The following is a 21,155-nucleotide window of genomic DNA, read 5'->3' as shown; positions in this document are numbered from 1 at the left end:
CGAAATTGTCAATGCTGAAGTAAAATGAGAAAAATGTATGCAGAAAAAGCCTGAAAATTCTCATATGCCTATCATTTCCCCCCTTTTGCTATGAAGCCCTTAAAACGTTCTGGTGCAACCAGTCACCTTCCCATAAGTCCCATATTTACTAAAATGAAGTCCACCTGTGAGCTATGTAGTCACATGACCTGTCAGTGTAAACACACCTTTCCTGAAAGGTTCCAGAGGCTGCAGCAGCATTAAGCAAGAGGCATCACACCATGAAGACCAAGGAGCTCTCCTGACAAGGCAGGGACAAAGTTGTTGAGGAGTACAAGTCAGGGTGGGGTTGTAAAACATATCCTAGTCTTAAATGTTCCCCCAGAGCACCATCAGATCCATCATCTTATATTGGAAAGCACAGTTCAATTCAATATATCTATATAGCGGCAGTTCACAGCACGTGTCATCTCAAAGCACCAAATCAATGAAAAATTAAACGCAACCTTTTCTGGTCCAAAGTTAGTTCTAAAGCATCAGAGAATGAACATATCAGAAAGACCATGGCCAAAAAAGACATTACTTAGCGTTAAAAATAAGACGGTGCATTTGCAAAAGGCACGTGGGCAACTCCTCAAATTTATGGAGGAAGGTGCTCTGGTCAGATGAGAATAAAATGTAACTTTTCAGGCACCGAGTAAAATGCTTAGTCTGGCACAAACCCAACAAATTCCTCCAAGAACACCATCTCCCCCATGGTGTTGGCAGCATCATTGCTGTGGGAATGTTTTTCAGCAGCAGGGACAGGAAAACTGGTCTGAGTCAAAGGAAACATGGAAGGTGCTGAATACAGGGATATTCTTGAGTAGAATCTGTTTGCCTGTGATTTGAGATTGGCACAGAGGTCCACCTTCTAAGTGGACAATGAAAACACTGCTAAAGCAACTATGTTTACGGGGAAACATTTAAATGTATTGGAATGGCCTACTCAAGTCCAGACATCAATGCAATGACTTGAAGATCTCTGCTCATCCCAGTGGCCAGTTGTGGCAGGCGTCTAATCAAAGCCACTTGCAGCTGGAATTGCCACAAAAGGCGACACTACAAAGTACTGACTTTAGGAAGTGGTGAACAGTTATGCCCTCTGACGTTTTGTCTTATTTTGTCCTGTTTGTTTTGTGCTTCACAATAAAAATATAATCCATCTTCAAAGTTGTAGGTGAAATGAAATGGTAACTCTCAAACAATCCACAGGTTGTGAGGCAACAAAATGTGAAACATACCAAGGGAGTAAATACTTTTGCAGGCCACTGTAAATGTTAATTTGCCATAAAAAGGCTTTGCTTTTAATGTTAAAAAACTAATAAAGGGAAAGTTGAGATAAACATATGTATTTGCCAATTTCAGCCTCAGTGAATGTAGTGAACTACAAACGTGTTCATTCGTCGTGGATGTTTTCCACATTTTGTTACGTTACAGCCACAAATGTATTTGAATGTATTTTATTGGGATTTCATGTGATGGACCAACACAAAGCAGTGTTGTAGTGTATTATTGTGAAATTAGACGAAAAGGATCATTCTTTCCACCTTTACTCAGATACTCCTTAAAGTGCAAATAACATGCTTTTAAATCCTTTCTTTTCACATTCAGATCCTTCAGTTGTGGTCTGTGTAAAGGGGAACTGCAACGCTTTGGTCTGAATTCCTTGTCAGTGAAGCTCCAGAGACCCCTCTTGTAAACCCATTATCAGCAGCGTCTTTTTCATGCCGTTTTGATATGGCCCCTTGCACCCTGCCCTCTAACATCTTCCATGGCACTGCACCCACCCCCCTCACCATTTTTTGTAGTTTAACTCCCGAGATGCTATTATCCAGTGCAAGAGAAACTTTTATTTAGAAAAAATATTAGCTTTACATGTTCAAGCCATTGTCTGACCCAGAGCAAGAGAAAACAATGCTGCTTATATCATAATTCTAGTTGAAATAGGCAATATGTTGTGCTCCCAAGAGGCTAGTGAAGGTAATTATAGTGCTTGCTGTGAGCTAGTGACCTCACAGCAAGCACTATTTTTCTAAAATAAAGTCTGTTGAAATTTCAGAGTTATCAGCTGCTTACCACTTTGCTGTGTGTGTCAGCAGGAACTGAACCCTTGATCAGATGGGCAAATCCCTCTTCATACTGGCAAAAATTACTGATTGTTCTGCTTCATGCAAATGAGGACTTTCCCCACTGACACGGATACATTCCCACGAAGTTTACCGAGATTCTGATAATGGGGGTCAATGGGGTGACCTTTGTGGGTTAATACACCCAGCAACCAAACATTTAGACCTGTCCATTGACGGTGAATTTGGACGACAAAATTGAAGCGACAACTCAACAAAGGTTTGAGGAAAATAGTTTTTTAACAGAAAAATCTGAACGGCTTGAAAAATATGACCCAAAAAGAATCGAATCGAAAGATATCTAAACAACAGTTTGGAGGCCTAAATTCAACTTTTCAGTACTTCCCGAGGCCATAAGAACACAACAAATTGTAAAATGTATTTAAGGACAGAAAAAGTGGATTTTGCATGTTATATCCCCTTTAAGAAAATCCGATGCAATTGAATACCTTCAGAAGTCACCTAATTGAACAATTGGGTGACCAAGGAACACAGCAGACGGGTCAGGGAGAAAGTTCTGGTTCGGTTTAAAGCAGGGTTAGATTCTAAAACAATCTCCCAAGCTTTGAATATGTCCCAGAGCTCCGATCAATCCATCATCTGGGCATTGTGAGATGGTGGGGCAACTGCAGACCTACCAAGACATGGATGTCCACCTAGACTGACAGACTGGGCAAAGAGAACAGAACTCAGAGAAGCAGCCACGAGGCCCTAGGTAACTCTGGGAGGAGCTGCAGAGATCCACAGCTCGGGTGGGAGAATCAGTTGGCGAAACAGGCCACACAAGTCTAGCCTGACAAGTAGTTTCGGAACACTGACAAGAAAAAAGCCTTTGTTTAAAGAAAGTCATAAGAAATTCTGTTTGCCACAAGTCATGTAAGGGACATGGAGAAGAAGGTGCTCTGGTCAAATAAGACCAACAATTTTGCCTAAATGAAAAATTATTTGTTTGGAGGAAAAAAAAAAAGCTGCATATCACCCTGAAAAAAAAACATTGCCACAGTCTGAAACATTGTAGAGGCAAAATCATGGTGTTGGACTGGATTTTTTACTCAGCAGAAACAAGAAGCTGGTCAAAGTTAATGGGGAGATCCAACACAATCTTCAAAGACTAAATCCAGGATAAACTTGGAAGAAAAGCTGTTAGACGTTGCAGAAGACCTGAGATTGGGGTTGAGGACAACCACCCTGATGACATAGCCAGAGATGCTACGGGATGGTTTAAAGCTTATTTACATATTACAATGACCAAGTCAAAATCCAGACTAATCCAGACTTTTATTAGTAAGAAACTGCTTTCTTTTTACTTTCACTTTGCAATAATGGGTTACTCTGTGTTGGTCTGTCACATATCATCTCATAATAATTTAACGTTGTACATTGTAATTTGTGCTTGGAATTACATTTAGAAAGTTTCAAGGGTTATACATCTTTTTGCAACAAACTGTATGTTTTTTCTTAGACTCAACAACCCTCTCTGTATACTTATTTACAGGTGCAAGATTTTGGTCTGCAGCATTTGTTTGGAATGAGAAGTCTTCGTCTACTGTCTTTAGCAGGTATGATTTATGCATTTTCCTAAATCCCCCAAAAAAGTCATACCACTCATAATTAGTTACCCAACATGTTCGCCCTGCATCAACATTGAACTCTGTAGATTTAACTCTGTAGATTTAATGGGACAATTGCCTTTTAAATGAAAGAAAAAACATGTATTGTATTTCCTTATACTACATTTAACACCATTAAACTTTGCATGCAAAATCAAGTTTTCGATTGTAGACAAATTTTCACAATCACAGATTGAGCTCATTTAGTGTGAACACACCGCTCATCGAGGACCTCAGCAACAAAGACACTATTGTAGAGATAAATCAAGACAGTGTGCAGCCATGTGTGCTGATCTTTTATGGATTCAATGACTAAATGGTAATTTTACATAACAATTAATACAATATTTACTGTAAGTTTAAATGTGTAAACAAAATAATAATTTCAGATCAATTCCATTTTATTTTTATAAGTTTTAAAACCCAAACTAAAGCAAACAACTGAACAAATTAGGCAACAAATCAGGAGGGCATTGAAATAAAAATCATCACAATTACACAAAATAAACTGCAATCAATAAAAACTGATAGTACAAGTTAAAAGAATTGCAAATGAGTAAAAACGGGAGTTGTGTATGTAACTTAGGTTCTATGAATTCTAGATGACTGCCAGAGGAAAGTGCTTAGCACCTGGATATCTACATGTGCGCAGCACAGAGGTCAAGAATATATAAAACAAGTTCATGCTATTGGATGTGACCTGGGTGACACTCGTTTCTCTTCCAAATGTTCTCACAAGACTCTGAGTGACGAGCAACTCTGGTGGTCATCAGTAATTCATAGAACCTTAGTTAGATGCGTAGCTCCCATTCTATTTCATTCCTCCTGACAGCCAGAGGATTGTGCCTGGCTACTGGATGACTTAATAGCAACACAGTCACTAAGAGTCAAAAACAAGTGATACACTGGCAGTTGTGTGAATAAATAAGCACCTTCGAACAGGTGCGTTTTACCTGGGATTTAAAGGAACAGAGTGAATTAAAGGGACCTCGTCACGTATCCTGACCATAAAAAGAAAACACAAAATAATATAATAATCTTCAAATAAAATAACATACGCCAAGAGGTCATTCCTTTTTAGACCTTTGCATTGGGCACAATCAGCAGACAAACATTTTTGTGTTGTCTGCCGGCAGTACCGCGAAACTATTAGAAAGTAAGATGGCGACAACTGATGCAGCTGCTTTAAGAGCCAGTAAGACCGTCCTACAAGTTACATCTTAACATGATCAAAGACCAACAGGATCTACAGGGTTAGAGTTACTTAACCTCTTTCTTTCCACACCTCCGCTGGGTGTTGCTGACTGACTCGGCTCCATTGCTTCTCCTTTTGTCCTGATAAACCTGAAGTTTACTCGTTCCTCATCGTACTTCTGGTCACGTGGGTTTGTTATGGTAATTGTAAACAAAAGTGTTGTGTTTACTAATGAATAGAGCAAAACTAAATAAAACACAGAAAAAAAAACTATAAGGGTGCAATAATTTCATGGGAAAACCTTTGTGTGCAACCAGCCACGAGGCATAGAAACTTGTAAAGTCATGAGCCCCATTTACACTACCCTTTTTTAACCGATCCATGCCGAGTTCGGACCGAGCTTGGATCAGTTAACCGTGCCGAGCTTGGTTCTGACGACCATTTACACATTACGCTAGCACGGTTCCTCGCCTCCTAGCCCTCAAAGCTAAGTCAACATTGGACCTCTTCCCTACTGCCCTCATCAAATCAAACCTTCCTGCCATAGGCTCTCTCATCACACAAATATTTAACTATTCATTACAGTCTGGCCAGGTCCCATACTCACTTAAAAATGCCATCATCAAACCCCTGCTGTAAAAGGCAAACCTCAGCCCGGATGTGCTTTCCAACTATCGACACATCTCCCACATCCTGTTTTTGTGCTGGAAAAAGCTGACACTGCTCAGCTGTAGGATCACCTCTATTTTAACTCCCTGTTTGAGAAGTTTTAAACTGGTTTTGTTTGTACTGCTAATAGTACAGAAACAGCACTAATGATGACCTCTGCATGGCAGCTGATGCTAGCTTCCCCTTACTGCCCATTTTAGTACGCTAACAGCAGCTTTTAACACTGTTGACCATCATATCCTCCTCAACCACCTTATTACCAATATTGGACTCACCACTGATACTGCCCTGAAATGATTTTCATCCTACCTCTCAAAGAGAACCGAAGATTTGAGCCAGGTGTCAATTAGCCCCTGTAACCTGTGATGTCCCACAAGGTTCAGTCCTTGGGCCTCTACTCTTCATTTTATACATGCTTTCTCTGAGCTGTGTCAGTAGTCAGCATTGGATCTCCTTTCTTTGCTATGCTAATGACTCTCAACTCTATTTGAAGACAGCGCCAAATCCCCCTGCTTCTAGGAGATCCTCATCAGGATCAGTAACATTCCTCCTCTTCACAATCCACATCCCTTGCCTGGGGGAAATAAAGATGAGTCAAATGTATGAGTCAAAACGTTTTCCAATTAAACATCCACAAAACTGAATCCAAATCAATTGGCACTCCTAATCAGTCCAATTATCTTCCATAACCACCACCGCTTTTTCCATTTAGGTCATTCTCCTCTCAATGATAGTGACAAACCTTAATGTTCTTAAAGCACTCTTTCTGATGGCAGAATATATCACTGTAGAAATAATAATCTAGTATTCACTTTAGCTACCATCAGATCATGTTTATGAGTTTTTTACCTTGTTTTAAACAGTTCCATTGGGCCTCCTTGATACCAGATTAAGACTACACAACATTATAAATCAGTCAGAACATGGATGATGTTTGTAAAATCCTGGAGAGGATTTTGAGGTGAATGAAGAACACTGCTCTTTTGAGCCTTCACAAGATTTACATGGTGAGATCAGGGTGGATCATCACCATGGTGATGGATCCTTGGTGTGGCGTGGCTTGGAAGCATCAGTGGCAGTTTATCCATGAGATAACATACACACATCAGTGTGACTTGGTCACCAGAAAACCATGACTTTTATGCCAAAGAAGACTGCAAGATTTTTGGCTGTAGTTTAAGTACTAAATGCACTAGAGCAAAATAAAGGTAGAGTCCTGGCATTGTATTTAGGGATGAAGAAGATCCAGAATGAGAAAGAGGAAACAGTACAAGAAGCAGCTGAAAGACTTTATAGTAGAATTGCTCAACAGCTGCTGTGGGAATCATAAAATACAAATGAGGCCTTTGAGACTCAGCATTTTCAGCTTGCAATCAATGGCCTGTTTGTCGTTACTGAGAATTTGCACAGGCACCTCCATATAACCTATCCCTTTATCTTCTCATTTTTCGTATTGCCAAAAAGTTGATGAAAGTTGATACTCCGCTGCAAGGCTGAAACTGAAGGTTGAGGTGCAGAAACCTCTCATGTATAAAGGAAGATCATTGGACAGAGGCTCCTTTTTGGCGCAGCATCAAGGTTGCATTCCTGTGGGGCAATAGGAAAACCCCAATTGCACTCAAATGCAGCAATGTTATGATTACCTTCACACTTAGATAGGTTTTTAAAATTTGCTGCAATTTAGTCATATTAATTAATTAATATGACATTTATTTCAGACACACAAGTATATAATAAATGACAGTATATGTCCATGTAACATAAGTTAAAACAGTCTGAAAAGGGTGTATTGGCAGAAGCAATAAGCTTATAATGCCCAAAGAGTCCTCAAGGTCCTGGAGAACATAGGCCAAACTTAATCTGGTGTAAAGTTGACCAAAGATAGTCTGCAAAAGCTCATGTACTGACTACTCATAACCCACTTAAAGACAACAAAAGAAAAACATTACATTAATACTTCAAAAAAATTGCTTATTTGTATTGTTGCTTTAACATCCCTTACCTAAAGGTTTTTTTTTGTTTGTTTTTTTGCAAACTCTAACCTTTTAAGTTATGAACAAACTAAATATTTAAAAAGAAGCTGAAATGCTGGCATCTTGTCTTATGATGAGCAGTGGAGATCAGTGCACTGGTGCAGTAAATGAGTTGGCTTTGTTGTGTATTACCTGGGGGAGAACTGACTTTTGGGATACCGGTGGGGTCATTAGTAGAGATGCAGCTGACTGTTGTCCATTTGTTCCTCCAGGCTGCCCCCTGCTGACCACAACCGGACTGTCAGGCCTCATCCAGCTGCAGGATCTGGAGGAACTGGAGCTGACCAACTGTCCAGGAGCCACCGCTGAGCTCTTCAAATACTACACCCAGCACCTGCCCCACTGCATGGTCATTGAATAAGACCACCCAGCCCTCATCAGACAGACCACCGTACTTCAACCTTCCTCCTCCTACATTCTTCCTTGTCCTTTTCACTCCAAGCTGTTCCTGCATCGTTCCCCCCCCCCTGCCCCCCCCCCCCCCACTCTTCACCCATCTTCCCCCTCAGCCACCTGAACAGAGAGGCAGGAAGGTACAGGATAGGACATGCCATATCTCGAGGATAAAGGCATGGCGTCTGAGCTTCATTTAAGAAGATGCGGGAGTGAAGAACTTGGTGTGACGTCTTGTCTGACAGCAAGTTTCTTTTTCACAATCAACAGATGGCTGTTAGTTCTGGAGGAGAGCCTCTCTATAGCCTTGGGTGGAGTTTTTTTTCTATTGAGAGGACACAGAACGGAGAGAGAGCAGACCGAGATGCAACAAAGAGGAAAGAGGAAGTTAAAGACTTTTTGTTTGATGAAGATGAAGATTTTTTTAGCTGTCTGAACTCACACATAAGCTCATACACTGCAAAACACACTAAAACGTATACTGTATGTAAGTGAAGCAAATATAACTTCTCAAGATCATGAGTGCTGACACTTCTCATCTGTCCTTGTAATATACCTGCTGTTTCCCTTTTTCTCAGAAGGAATCAAAAGTTTAGTTTTCTCTTGTTTAGTTGAAGACTTTGCGCGCCGGGCCGAAGGAAGCGGAACCTGACGGAACTGAACAAGTGAATAAGGATGGACCATCTCAATCTCTTTTTTCTCCCTGCTTCTGTGTGCGTGTGTGTCATAAACCCACAACTCCCCATCTTTGGGATAATCTTTTTTTTCCTTTTTCTTTTTGTGTCTTAACTGAAATCTCGCAAAAAAAGAAAAAAATACAAACAAACAAAAACATCCAAAACAAAACAGGAGTAAAAAAAAAAGAAGATCAGAAACACAACTGTTTACATCAGCTTTTGGTTTTTGCTGGGTGGGGTGGGGGTGTAGTCGCACGCTCATTTGACTCGTTTGGTTTTTCCAATCATTTGTGAGCTCCACTGTTTTTGTATATTAGTGACATGGGGTGGTTGAGACGGTGCGCCGTGACTGAGCAGTCAGTCAAAGGGAGAGCAGACTGTGCAGAGAGCATTCACATGGAAAGCTTCTCCTAAGAGGAGAAGAATTTCCACAAACAAGGCCTTTTGCAGAGTCACATGGCATAAACAGATTGGTTTTGAGACTTTTAGTGACGTGTTGATGTATCTGCGCTCCAGCTACTAAATACTTTCATTTAGCAGGGGGTTGAGGTCGAGGATTTTTTCTCCAAACATGAAGATTACGTCTTCAAACTTTGTTTCTGCCACAACTTTAAAATTAGAGTAACGCCTGATGTTAGTTATTTTAGTGCATTTGAACTTGTGTGGCTCTGATGCTTCTAACGCTACGTCTGATGCAGCCTGCAAAGCCAGGTTGCTTCAGCAGCCAAAATGAAGGTTCAGTGAGTTCAGTATTTAAAGAAACGTCTCCACAACAGGCAGAGACTCAGGGCTCTTGGGATTTACCTAATTCAACAATCCTGTTCATGGGAATGTTTTAGATTATTCTCTAGCTAGAATTTTGGATGAAGTTTTGGTCTCTGATTTTGGATCTCTGATTTTTGTAAACCTTTTACCTTCTAAAACTGATTCTAGCTGATTCCAGTTTTAGTTTGAGAACAATGCATACATCTTCCAACTATAAAGAATATTTGAGGAGAAGACTGAGGACATTTTTTTTATTCCCTTCCTGTCATGAATGATTATATTAATTAGGGACAAAGGAAACTTCACACTGAGCATGTCAGCGACCATTCAAATCACTAATACTTTAAAACAAAGACAGAGGTTACAGAGTGAACTTTTTTGTCTGTAGCATCAGCCATCAGTGCGGTTAATGTGGCTAGCATTACTTAAACAGAATGTAGGTCATTACCTTAAGTCCCAGGCTGCCAACATTTCCCAATGCAGTATGACTGACAGAGGTTAAAAGTTAAAAAAAATGGCAAACATGGCAACTTTATGGTAAAATATGTGTTCTCCTTCTTGCTCCTCTGTAGTCGATCCCAGACATACTGTATTCTGACATGTAGAGATCTCACCGTCCTTTGAAACAGCTTCTTACCATCCGTGTGTCTCCTTACTTCCTTTTAAACGCATCACTTATACTACAAATAACTAGTCTTGAATTTTTTTTTACGCCATAACAGCATCCATAATAAAGATAATGGATGTATGATGCATTCACTGATCAGAAAATGCCAAATTTTCTTGTTTCCAACCTGGTTCAATCATTGATCAGGGCTTGTCAGACTGAAAATGACCCAGTTCCAGTCACCAGCCAATTTCTCCGCACACCTCAAGCTTCAGGCAGTTACTAGAGCCTTTAAACAGAACAATTAAACATATCCATGTAGGCGTCCTTCAGCTTGGACAACAAAATTGCTCAGTGACATAAAATTGCCGGATTTGTAAAATTGGTAAGCCGGAAGTCCGTGACCTTATTTAGCAGCACTGCAGCAAATGCTGTGACTCAGTAGTTCTAAAACCGTAACAGAGGGATGCATGTGGGTATCATCAACCACCCAATGAATCCATAATTTTCCATGGCCAGCCAGTTACAGAATGACAACAACACCTCTTAATGCAAACCCACTGACTTGCCTGTAACACTATTGCGTCAATTATTATAGCACAGCTTATGTGCTCCTAGATGTCCCACCAAGCTGCAAATTGAATTATTTACAAACCAATCACTGATCCGCCGGAGTACCAAATTTCATCCAAATCTGATCATTCCTTGTCGGTTCTGAAAACGGTGCTTAACTATTTTTCTGAGTTAGTGTCTTTGCTGGGCATTGTTCAGACAAAGTGTAAACTAACAGGGGAGGCTTGTTGCCTGTAACGAAACACAGGAGATGTAATAAATCCACAGAACTAAAGTTCTCAGTTTCACACACATGGAATATTTGCTACAATAATTCTGTTAATAATTATAAGGCATAAAGGAAAAGCAGTAAAGTTTCCTAGAAGCTAGCACCACTTGGAAGCAGCCATTGTGGTATCTGTCAGTATACTGGACGGAGCCCATCACACTCCTCTGCCCTACTTTCTGCCTTGTGTGTCCTCAGATGTGCTGACTGCCACCGAAAGAAGCTAGATCAGTGTCAGCCAGTTCTAGATTGTGCCAAATGCATCCACAGCAGCACATAAAATGTGTCTAGCAGACCACTGACTACCATGAAACGGACTGAGGGCTGAACATACAGTGCATGTTTCCACTTGGTCTGTGTTTTTGCTTCGAGACGGTTAGTTTTAGACTTTCAGCATCTCATTGGTGTACAGACGTATATTTATTTATTCATGTATTTATTTATTTAAATAAATGTGTGTCTTATTTGCAGGATTTATTTATTGAAAAGGCATTTTTCAACAATTTTGTTTTAGTTTTCAAGTTTGCTGTGTGTGACCTTAATTGAGCTTATTCAAGAATTGCTGTTTTCTATTACTATTATTAACAATATTATTATTTATGTTGTGACATTTCAGGCCCCGTTTGTAAAATGATCTACTAAACTCTTGGAAAACATTAACATCATGACCAGTAACTTCAAGTTTTTAAAATCATCACAATATACTAAAATATATTTTCCTCCGTGCAAGTCTGTGTCGACTTTGTATTGCTGCTTGGTCCCTACAGAATAAGGGGATCTTCAGCTGTGATGTTATATTTACTGTCATTGTGCTGAATGTGGCAGCAAAAATACAGAGTATGATATACATAAAAGCTTATAATGTGTGACTTCACCCTCTGGCATGGCTGAGCAATGTTTACATTGTCTAATTTTTAGAAAAGGGGCAAGATCTCTGAGGATTCTATGGAAGCTTATTACCGACGTACTAAAACTAGAGTAAACAGCAGTAGGATCTGGACATAGTCCAGCAATCTGGCCTCAGTGCAACCTTCTATCACCGGTTTTGGAGAACTCAAAGCGATAGTTCAGGGCTGTTGAAGTGAGGTTCTGTTAAAATGTTATAAGCAGTTAGTATTTTACCTGCAGTAGATAATTCTTTGGATCTTCATTTCAAATAAATCCAGATTAGTTAGTCCCAGCGGCTGAAACTGACAGCAAGTCCAACAGGAAGCAAAAGCAAAGTGTACTTCATGGTGGTTTATGTGTGGCCTACACTGGAGGTAGGAGGCATTGTAACCCTCCTGTGTGAAACACATATTGAGAACTGAACTACGGAGACCAGAACCCAACCAGTAACATGTAGGTCATGGGACTGGTTTAAATTGGAAGTTCAGCTTTTAAATAGCTGTGGAAATTGTTAAAATATTAGTCTAATTAATTTGAGACTTAGTAATTAATTAATTCTGGGTGAGGACTTCATTAGTGGATAAACATGTGCATGAACATTAACAGTCCCATTAGATGTAGACTTGTTTGTTCTGGCTCTGAATCCTATTCTCTGGTAGATTATGGGCTGGTGTCTGACAAGCAACATGTTTGCATTGAGGTGATACCGTTTACCTAAAGTCCTGCAGCACTCAATACACCTTGTACATCTTCATTGTGATTGGTTAATTAACTTTAGGTGTATTTCTGCCACATACGTCAGCATTACCACTGAGCCAAAGAAGTAGGATTGATTGCATTTCTTTTATATAACAACAGAACTGTGTCAATGTCTCAGCCCTACTTTTAATATGACTAATACCAGAACCTGTATCTTTTAAATACAAATTTAAAAGATAAATTTAACGTATTCACAATCCTGAATAATATATTGAAAATATGCTGCATTTCTCCAGTCAAGCTGTTAGAGTTGTGGTACCTTTTCCCCTGATCAATGAATCTGACCATGTGTTTAGAACAGCATGAAAAAAAAAAAAACAGTTATCACGCTGAAGTGGTTAGTGGTCCAATACAAAACGCCTGTTTTTCTTATTTAGAAAACTGCCCATAACATTATGGGAAGATCCATTATGAAACACAAATAAAGGCATTACATTTATTTCAGAGAAGGACATGCACTGTTCTCTTACTATTTATTGTTGTCCATCCCTAGAATAAACTAAGTGCAAGAGCAGCCTTATCTTTTTTGTCCACAAAAAACAGGCCTTCTAAATATGATAACAGCACCACCTGCTGTTTGGTCTGTACCTACGGTCAGTAGAAGGATTATTACTATTAATAAACTCACTAAAAAGTGCAAAACTTAACTGAAGTTTATCTTTAATATTAATAGCTTGATGTTATTGTTGCCATATGAAGTTTATAGCCAGTTAAAAGTAATGTGCCATTTTTCCAGAAAGAGAATGTACTGTGTCCACAGGCAGTGGACATTTTAGCTTTATCCTTCGTTTTGACTGCAGGTACAAATCGGTCTAAAGGCCATTTATACTGTTGCCAATATTATCTAGTTTAAAGAGTGTGAGAAACCATTATATATGTTATACATTTTAAAAGGGATTATGGGTAACCTCCAGAATGACACCTTTAATGCATTAGAACAGAAAAGAATAAAAGTTACAATTTTGACCCATTTTGTTGAGATGGGGGGCCTGAAACATTTTCCAGCTATTGTGCAACAGAAAACATTTAAGAACCACTGGGTTAGAGTAACTATCTACAGCAGCTTAAGAGAGCAATATCTTTTTCAGGGTTTGCTCTGCTTTAGTTTTCTCTTTCAGTATGTGTTTCACACAGGAAGGCCATTTGTGGTGCACTGCCTCCTACTACCATTTCCTGTTTAAAATAGGACTGGTCTTTTTGTAAGTAACATCCTCAGGGAAAAATGGTTGCTGGTTTGTAAGTTCATAAAATACCATTGAGATCGATGCTGTTAAACTCACTGGAGTATCACTTTTGTCTTGGCACCTGTCTGATTAACTTTGGCCTCTGGATTCATAATGAATGAAGACATAAATAGATCTACTGCAGGTAAATGGTTTCAGGTGTTAATTGTGTTAAATGCCTTCAGACTTTTGACAGAGCCGCGCTACAAAAATCCTGAACAATCCCTGTAAGGTTTTATTATAATGACAAAAATTACGTGTTATTGAGGATGATTGTAATAATTCTATAAAAAATTTTACCTCCCCGTTTCATTGGGCTCTATACCATTCATTTCCAAGTAACTCTGTGTCTGTGTTCTCCAACGCGGACTTCCAGTTTAAAAACACAGTTGAGGGTTTTTGTGCTTGCGGTATTTTGCTTTTGAAAAGCTTCCACGGAATTCACATGTCTGTTTACATATCATGAGCTCTCATGCACAGTCATTTCGTAGCTGCAAACAACTAACCTTTCTACGGAGCATCACCCCAGGTCATTTTCTAAGACAAATCATTTCTATTACTGTCTGCAGTCTTTTTGGTCATCTGTCACCATTTTGTTACAACCCTTGTACAGCACAAGTTTAACTAAGCAGTGAAATAAAAACAACGATTTACTGACATTGTTGAAACTGATAGATGTTTGTGTTCTCTTTTAATGTCCTTGATGCTGAAGCTGAAGTTACTTTGACTAATGACCACTAGGTGGCAGTGGAGACATTCTAGATAAGACCATCTTTGGAGTCACACAAAGACCTCCCCAGTTTGAGCTGTTTATTGAGATAAAGACAAATACATGTGTAGCGTCAACAAAAAAGGGAATGAGTTGATTCCTGTTTTTACTGTAGGGTGAAAATGTTCTGAAAAAATCAATAAAATATTCAGATTAGTGTTTTTTTTAGATCACAAGCAAAGAACAATAAACCCTAATCCAGTTCTATGTAAAAGTTTCCATCCACTCATAATGGGCATGAGTAGTACTGACCTTTTACTGACCTATACAAACTTCTTTAAAAACGTAATGATTTTCTAAATCCCTGCAATAGACAGGCGACCTGTCCAGGGTGTACCCCGCCTCTCGCCCATTGACAGCTGGAGATAGACACCAGCTGTCAATGGGTGTCTATTGGATTTTCCAAAAAAAGAAAAGAATTGATTGCACAACTTCTACATGTTAAACATTTTTTGTCTCTCATTTCAGAACATAAAACTCTTGAATAGATTTATTAATAATAGTATTCAAACCTTTTTTCTTGAAATTTAGATTATTATGGCTTACAGAGAATTGGTTGGAGCCTAACACTGGCAGTCTGGAGTCAAGAGTTGATCTCCAGACAAACAAACACAAACACAGAGCCAGGGGCACCACCAAGGAATTTTGGGCCCTATAACAAAAAAATCAATATCCTCCCCAAATCTCATAAATATATCTATAAATGTTATTTTTTGTAGCCCCTGCCAGTCTGCACTCTACACCCTTAAGAACTTTGCCAAGTCTGTGAGCAAGTTGGGATGGCTTACTTTGGCGACCCCAGAATAAGGAAGCAGTCTAATGGACCCACATCCTTTTAGGAAATGTTTACCTGAACAATTTTAATTAAATGTTTAATTAAAATTGCTTATTTTTAGTTTGCGTATATGTGCTTCAATTTGTCTGTCAATACATTTAACTACCAAGGGACAAAAAAGGAACATGCTAAAATAAATTGTGGATCTGGCACATACAAAATATATATTAGCAGTGTAAACAAGAATCTGGTGTTCTTAATCATTTTTTGGGGGGGTAACAATGGTACAGTGAAATGTACTGTTGTAAAGTGAACAATACAATGTGTGCTGAATACCTGGTATTTGTCTTAAATGAATGGCATGGCCGAATGTATTTTAGGATCATATTAATAGTAATATTAATTATTACAGTAGTGTCCCTTATCTGTCCCACAGACCATTTCTTAATCTGTTCAGCCTGCAAGACAGTAATGAAAGGTAAGTGGCAATTTGCATCAGATATGGGTGTATTTCTTCTTATTAGAAGGACCTTTGAGAACCATGATGAAATTGGTTTAAAGGGGCCAAATTATTCTAATTAGTTCTTTCTTTTCTTCCCAGATTTTTGATTGGAAGCATTCAGTTCACAGAATATTCATACAAAACACATTACCAATCTTTTCTAATTAACATTTTAACATTTTAACCCTCTACACCTCCACCAAACCCACCTAGACTCTACCATCCCGACAGCCCAAGGTAGTCAACGTCCTAATCCAACAGTTGACCCTTAACTTTAGATATTAAGTCTTTCCACGTTGCAGTGGTGATTGAAGATGCGCTTGTTGATCCTTGTTGATGACAATTCCAAATATGCTATGTTCATGTGTAGTTGGAGCCAGTGAGAAAATGATGAATCATTAGGAGGCCTCCACCTATGGGCTATCATTTTCTTTGCTGCAGTCAGTCCAGCAAGTCAAATTAATTGTATGAGTTTTATCCATAAGAGCTATTTCTGAATCAACACACAGTAAGTGCATTGATGGGTCCATAGGGAGAGTAACTTCAAGTGTTTCAGAGAGACAACCTGTTACTTTGGTCCAGAGATCCTGAACTCTGGGACATTCCCAAACCACATGAATAACAGAAAGGGTCTTGTGCTGCGCCAATTCTATCCCTTATAGTTGGTGTCAATTACGTTCTGTGACAAAACTTTGTACGTATATATTGGTGATTAGGATTTTTAGAGGTCTTTTCAATATCATACCAAATTCTTTCCCTGTCTGGTTCTGAATGTCCAAATCCCTTTCCCAAGCTTTCATCTCCAGGAACTCACTTACGTTCTCACTTGTCAATTTGCCATAAGACACAAGAGTGTCATAGTTTGGGTTTTGCTTAGTTTTAGTTTTGGACTTTTCTTCATTTAAATTTGTCACTCCTCTGTCACCAGTCAGTAACCATCAGTTCAGCCCACCTCTAGCCACCATCTTTCCTTAGATCCGCTCCACCTGTTACCTGTAATTAGTATTCAGCTCCGGTCACATGTTCATCCCCTCACTTATACCCGCCTCAGTCTACCCTACTTCGCCAGATCATTACAAACCTCCAGTGAGTCTTATCTAGCATTATCTGTTTGCCTGCCTGTCCATGATCCGATCCATTTCTGTCTCCAGATTTTCTGAGCTTGCTTTGTCCCTGTCAGATCTGATTGCCTGCCGGTTAAACAGACCTATTTCTGCACCCATACCCTGCTACCAGATTCTGCTCAATCCCTGCCCTTCTGATCACCTGGTTTGACTTTGGACTATGTTTTGACTATTGACTCCGTTTATCCATTTTGCCATTCTGCCTGTCATCCCGGTCCCGACCCATTGCCTGTTTTGATATTAAACCGCCTTTAAACATCACTCGTCTGGTTGAAGCTTAAAATTGTGTCCTTACCACCAATGTCTAGTAAGGTTTTAATACCTTTATTATCCCAATCTGTGTTTTGAAAAGGTTTCCTCACTAACCAGAGGAGGTTGTTGTACCATAACGGAGAGGATGAATACCACCTACACTTCAAGTTTAGGTTGTCTTTCTTCTACCCTAAATGTTACTAACTTTGAGCACTTAGCGTTCCATTTTTATTATCATCTAACAAATATGCTAGACTCTTCGGCATATAAGCCCAGTGGTAAAATTTAAAGTTAGGACAGGCACAGCCTCCCTTATCCTTTTTTTAGCTGTAAAACTAGCAACTTAATACTTGGACGTTAGTTGTTCCATGCATAATTTTGTAATATAAAGTCAAGTATATGCCAATATTTCTTTTCACCTTGAAATCATTCAGGTGTTGTTAATATAAAGGGGAACTCTGATTCTTTGGTCTGCCTTAACCCCCAGTCAGTGGAGGCAGATCACTGTTCACACTTAGCCAGGTTCTGCTGGAAGTGGGAGTTCTCCTCTCCACTGTCGCTTCATGCATAGTCATTATGAAGGATTGCTGCAAAGCCATGAACAATGCCGACGACTGTCCACTGTGGCTCTACGCTCTTTCAGGAGGAGTGAATGCTGGTTGGAGAGACTTGATGCAATCTGCTGGGTTTTCTAAAGTAGGAAACTTTTTGACCAATCTGTATAATCTGATTGAATTTGACTTTGTGAAGTGCCTTGAGATGACATGTGTTGTGAATTGGAGCAATATAAATAAAATTGAATTGAAAAATTCCTCATGATTGTTGCTCCACAGTCGCCCTATTCATCCCTGTTCTGAGGTGCAGCTGAGAGCAACTCGTTTTGATGCTGTCTTTTTAAATCTAAAAGAGGAGGAAGCACTTCACACCCGACCCCCCTCCAGGTTGCAGAACGTTCCACTTTACTCCATTCGGCCATTATGGTAGTATGCTGTTGGATACTGTAAGGAATTGTGTGGGTTATTACATATTGTTATATCCTGTGTGTCTCTGTGTAGCCCCAGGATAGACCTGTCCAGGGTGTATCCCGCCTCTGGACCTATGGAGTTCATTATCTATGCTTATCTAAGCATAGATAATGAATCAATAGATGTGGGTACGTGTAACAGTGAACTTCACCCTGAATACACCATCCCCACATTAAAAAATGTTGGTGGGAGCATCATGTTATGGGGATACCTTTCTTCTGTATCACAGACAGGAAGGCTGGTCAGAGTTAATGAGTAAATGGAGTTAAATCCAGAAAACTTGTGAGAGGCTGCAGAAGACCTGAGACTTGGGTGGAGGTTCACCTTCCAGCAGGACAACCACCCTGAACAACCAGTCAGATCTAAAGTATGTTCATGTGTTAGAATCACCAGTGGTGTCCAAACATTTTGTCATGGGGGACAAAAATATCAAGTTGAAAGTTGGCTACTCAGGGGCCACAAGTAAATTAGTGTGATTAATGAAGAAATGCTGTAAATCATTGTAGATTTGGAAGATATAAAAAGTCTTGCAGATTCGGCCGGTTTAAAAAAAATAAAAATAACCTAAATGTTTTGAGTTTTACAGATTATTTTTACAGATTATTTTGTCTTTTTAGCAACAAGAACAAGGATATTGCTCACTCTTGCTTTATTTAGCCAAATAAAATAAATACCCCCACCCAAGTTTGTGTTTTAGTAAAAGCAACCACATGTTTGCGGTCATATTTATTCTAACTTGGTTTCAGCTGATTTTCAAAAAAGAATGGACAAACAGTGTAGATGTGCAAAGACGTACTCCAAAAGACGTGCAGCAGGGACTGCTGGGAAAGATGGTTCCAGTAAGTACTGACTAAACACAAATGCTGTACACACTTTCAAGATTGTTATTTGTAAAACTAACATTTTGAAAATATTTTTCTTCCACTTCACAATTTAGTACTACTGTGTGTTGGTCTGTCATGTAAAATGCCAATAAAACACATTCAGAGTTAAGGCATTAAAGTGACAAAATGCAAAATATTCAATTTTTTAGACGACTCTTTTTGTACTTCTACATCTCTCAAGAAGATGTAGAAGGTTCTGCTTATAGAAATAATTCAAAGTATTTTTGCGTGCAGGTATTCTGAAGAAAATAACAGATTACTTAAGTTAGTGCTTTGGAAAATTGGCCAAACTATTAAACATGAAGCAGGCCTATTTAATAAGTAACATCAAATCCTGAAATGCTTTTTTATTTATTTGAAGGTTTTTATTGGTTTTCAGATTTGGTCAAATCAACTGTTCCATTAATCAAAAAAGTTGAAAAAGGCAGTTCCTTTTTATTGAACATGGTTTTCAAGCTACATGCTTCACATATATTCTCTCTCAGGAGGAACACAAACACGTGGCGTACTAAATGTTCAAAACGATACTGGAAAAAGTCTAGTAAAAACACCTTTACATGATGTATATTGAGCAGAACCCCTGTTCTACTGTTAATTTTCCAGGCTTGAGTTTTTTTTAGACAGAAAGCATCTTGATAAAATACCCTTTTCATGTTTTCCACTGGGTGGTACATTGAGCAGAGCTCCACACACACACTATGTCCACTCCTGATCAAATGATGAATGAGCCGACTTGAACAAAGGTTTGTTTTTTTGAAACATTTCTGTAAAGTACACTTTAACTGAAACATAATGGAAAATGGTGGTTATTTTCTGTTATTTTGGCACTTTAATGAGGACAGCAAGCTTTAAAGGAGTCTCCTAAACACTGCTTTGGGTTTAACGCTTTGAATACCACTGCAGAATGAATCCCCAGATCTAACCAGTGTGGACATGGAATCCTACAACTCAACACAGCTAGTAAAGTATGAAATATAACAAACAATATTAAGTAAACCGAATCCTACAGTTAAATCTTTTAGTTTGTATTTTCTAAAGTCAGTTAGCGCTATTGTTAACAGATCAAATCTATGAAATAAAGGCAGCCCTCTTCTTAAAAATGCAGATTAAACCCCATCTGTGGGCGAATAACGGCATCGCTCGTCGGATAAACACCTCTGAGATTACAGGGAAGAAAAGTGTAAATTCTTGGCACAGCAGGAGGTTCTAACTAATGCTTTATTCACCTGTTTCACATGCTGTGACATCTGGACTGAGCGTCATCATCCACACTGCAAGGCCAAGGCATTTGTGGACATTTTAAAGAAGTGTGTGGTCACCTGAATGGCCAGCAGACGTTTAACTACAGCCTCCATTAATCCTGATTCACTTTCTGTCTGCTTGTTCTGCCTGCATCACCTGAAGTGAACAAATCACCACCCTTCCAGGAAATATATGTGACCTCACCATCAAAGACATCTAGCTGCAATACATTTCTTCTATCATGTGTAAAAACGACGTACATATTTCTCATAGACAAAGGTATTCCACTACTTGGTCCCATTCTTAAAAAGAAGGATAAATAGTTTCCCATATTATCTCATTGCAGAAAAAAAAAACTCCTCTTTCTCCCATATTTCACTGTGACATGAGGGCAAGCATGTGCACTTGTGTCAATGCACTGGAGGAAGATGTGGATGAAGGACAGATCAGAGCTGGCTCTCTGTTTCACACATGTCAGTCCCATTCTTCAGGGGCCAGTTGGACAGAACCAGCTCACTGAAGTTCATGTTGCTCTCGTTGAGCCGCCGTACACGGTAGGTCTCATAGTGGATGTTGTGGGTTACGTCCTTCAGGTCCTGTAGGTGAGACCTGTGCAGACCAAAAACAGTAAGAATTCAAAACCTGATGCGCATTTCTCTGCTTCATGGTTCTGATGCTTGTGATCAAACGTGCTTTGTTTCCTGTAAGAATGCTGACATGCAAGGAACAATGTCCTACAGGAAACATCTGAAGACACAGCCATACTGAAGAGCTCAGC

At 39.3% G+C, this 21,155-nt stretch overlaps 2 protein-coding genes across 5 annotated transcripts in view; one reads left to right on the top strand and one right to left on the bottom strand.

Moving 5' to 3' along the window:
• The window catches only part of fbxl16 (F-box and leucine-rich repeat protein 16), a 43,642-nt gene extending 29,166 nt beyond the window's left edge, over nt 1-14,476 (top strand). The window contains exons 6-7 of the mRNA XM_012879556.3: nt 3,643-3,706; nt 7,867-14,476. Coding sequence (XP_012735010.1) covers nt 3,643-3,706; nt 7,867-8,015 — 213 coding nt within the window. The 3' untranslated portion in view covers nt 8,016-14,476. The remainder of the gene's footprint in view (nt 1-3,642; nt 3,707-7,866) is intronic.
• Nucleotides 14,477-19,467: 4,991 nt separating this feature from the next.
• sept12 (septin 12) overlaps nt 19,468-21,155 on the bottom strand; it is a 94,994-nt gene continuing 93,306 nt past the window's right edge. For 2 of the 4 annotated variants that reach the window (XM_021325036.2, XM_021325037.2), the window contains one exon: nt 19,468-20,986. In XM_021325036.2, coding sequence (XP_021180711.2) covers nt 20,824-20,986 — 163 coding nt within the window. In that variant the 3' untranslated portion in view covers nt 19,468-20,823. The remainder of the gene's footprint in view (nt 20,987-21,155) is intronic. The other 2 variants (XM_021325038.2, XM_012879553.3) reach the window with 1 other exon arrangement.

This window comes from Fundulus heteroclitus, chromosome 16 (assembly GCF_011125445.2).
Source record: "Fundulus heteroclitus isolate FHET01 chromosome 16, MU-UCD_Fhet_4.1, whole genome shotgun sequence".
NCBI classification, from domain to species: Eukaryota; Metazoa; Chordata; class Actinopteri; order Cyprinodontiformes; family Fundulidae; genus Fundulus; species Fundulus heteroclitus.
The sequence above is the reverse complement of the archived record's forward strand: the minus strand, read 5'-3'. Positions and strand labels throughout refer to the sequence as shown.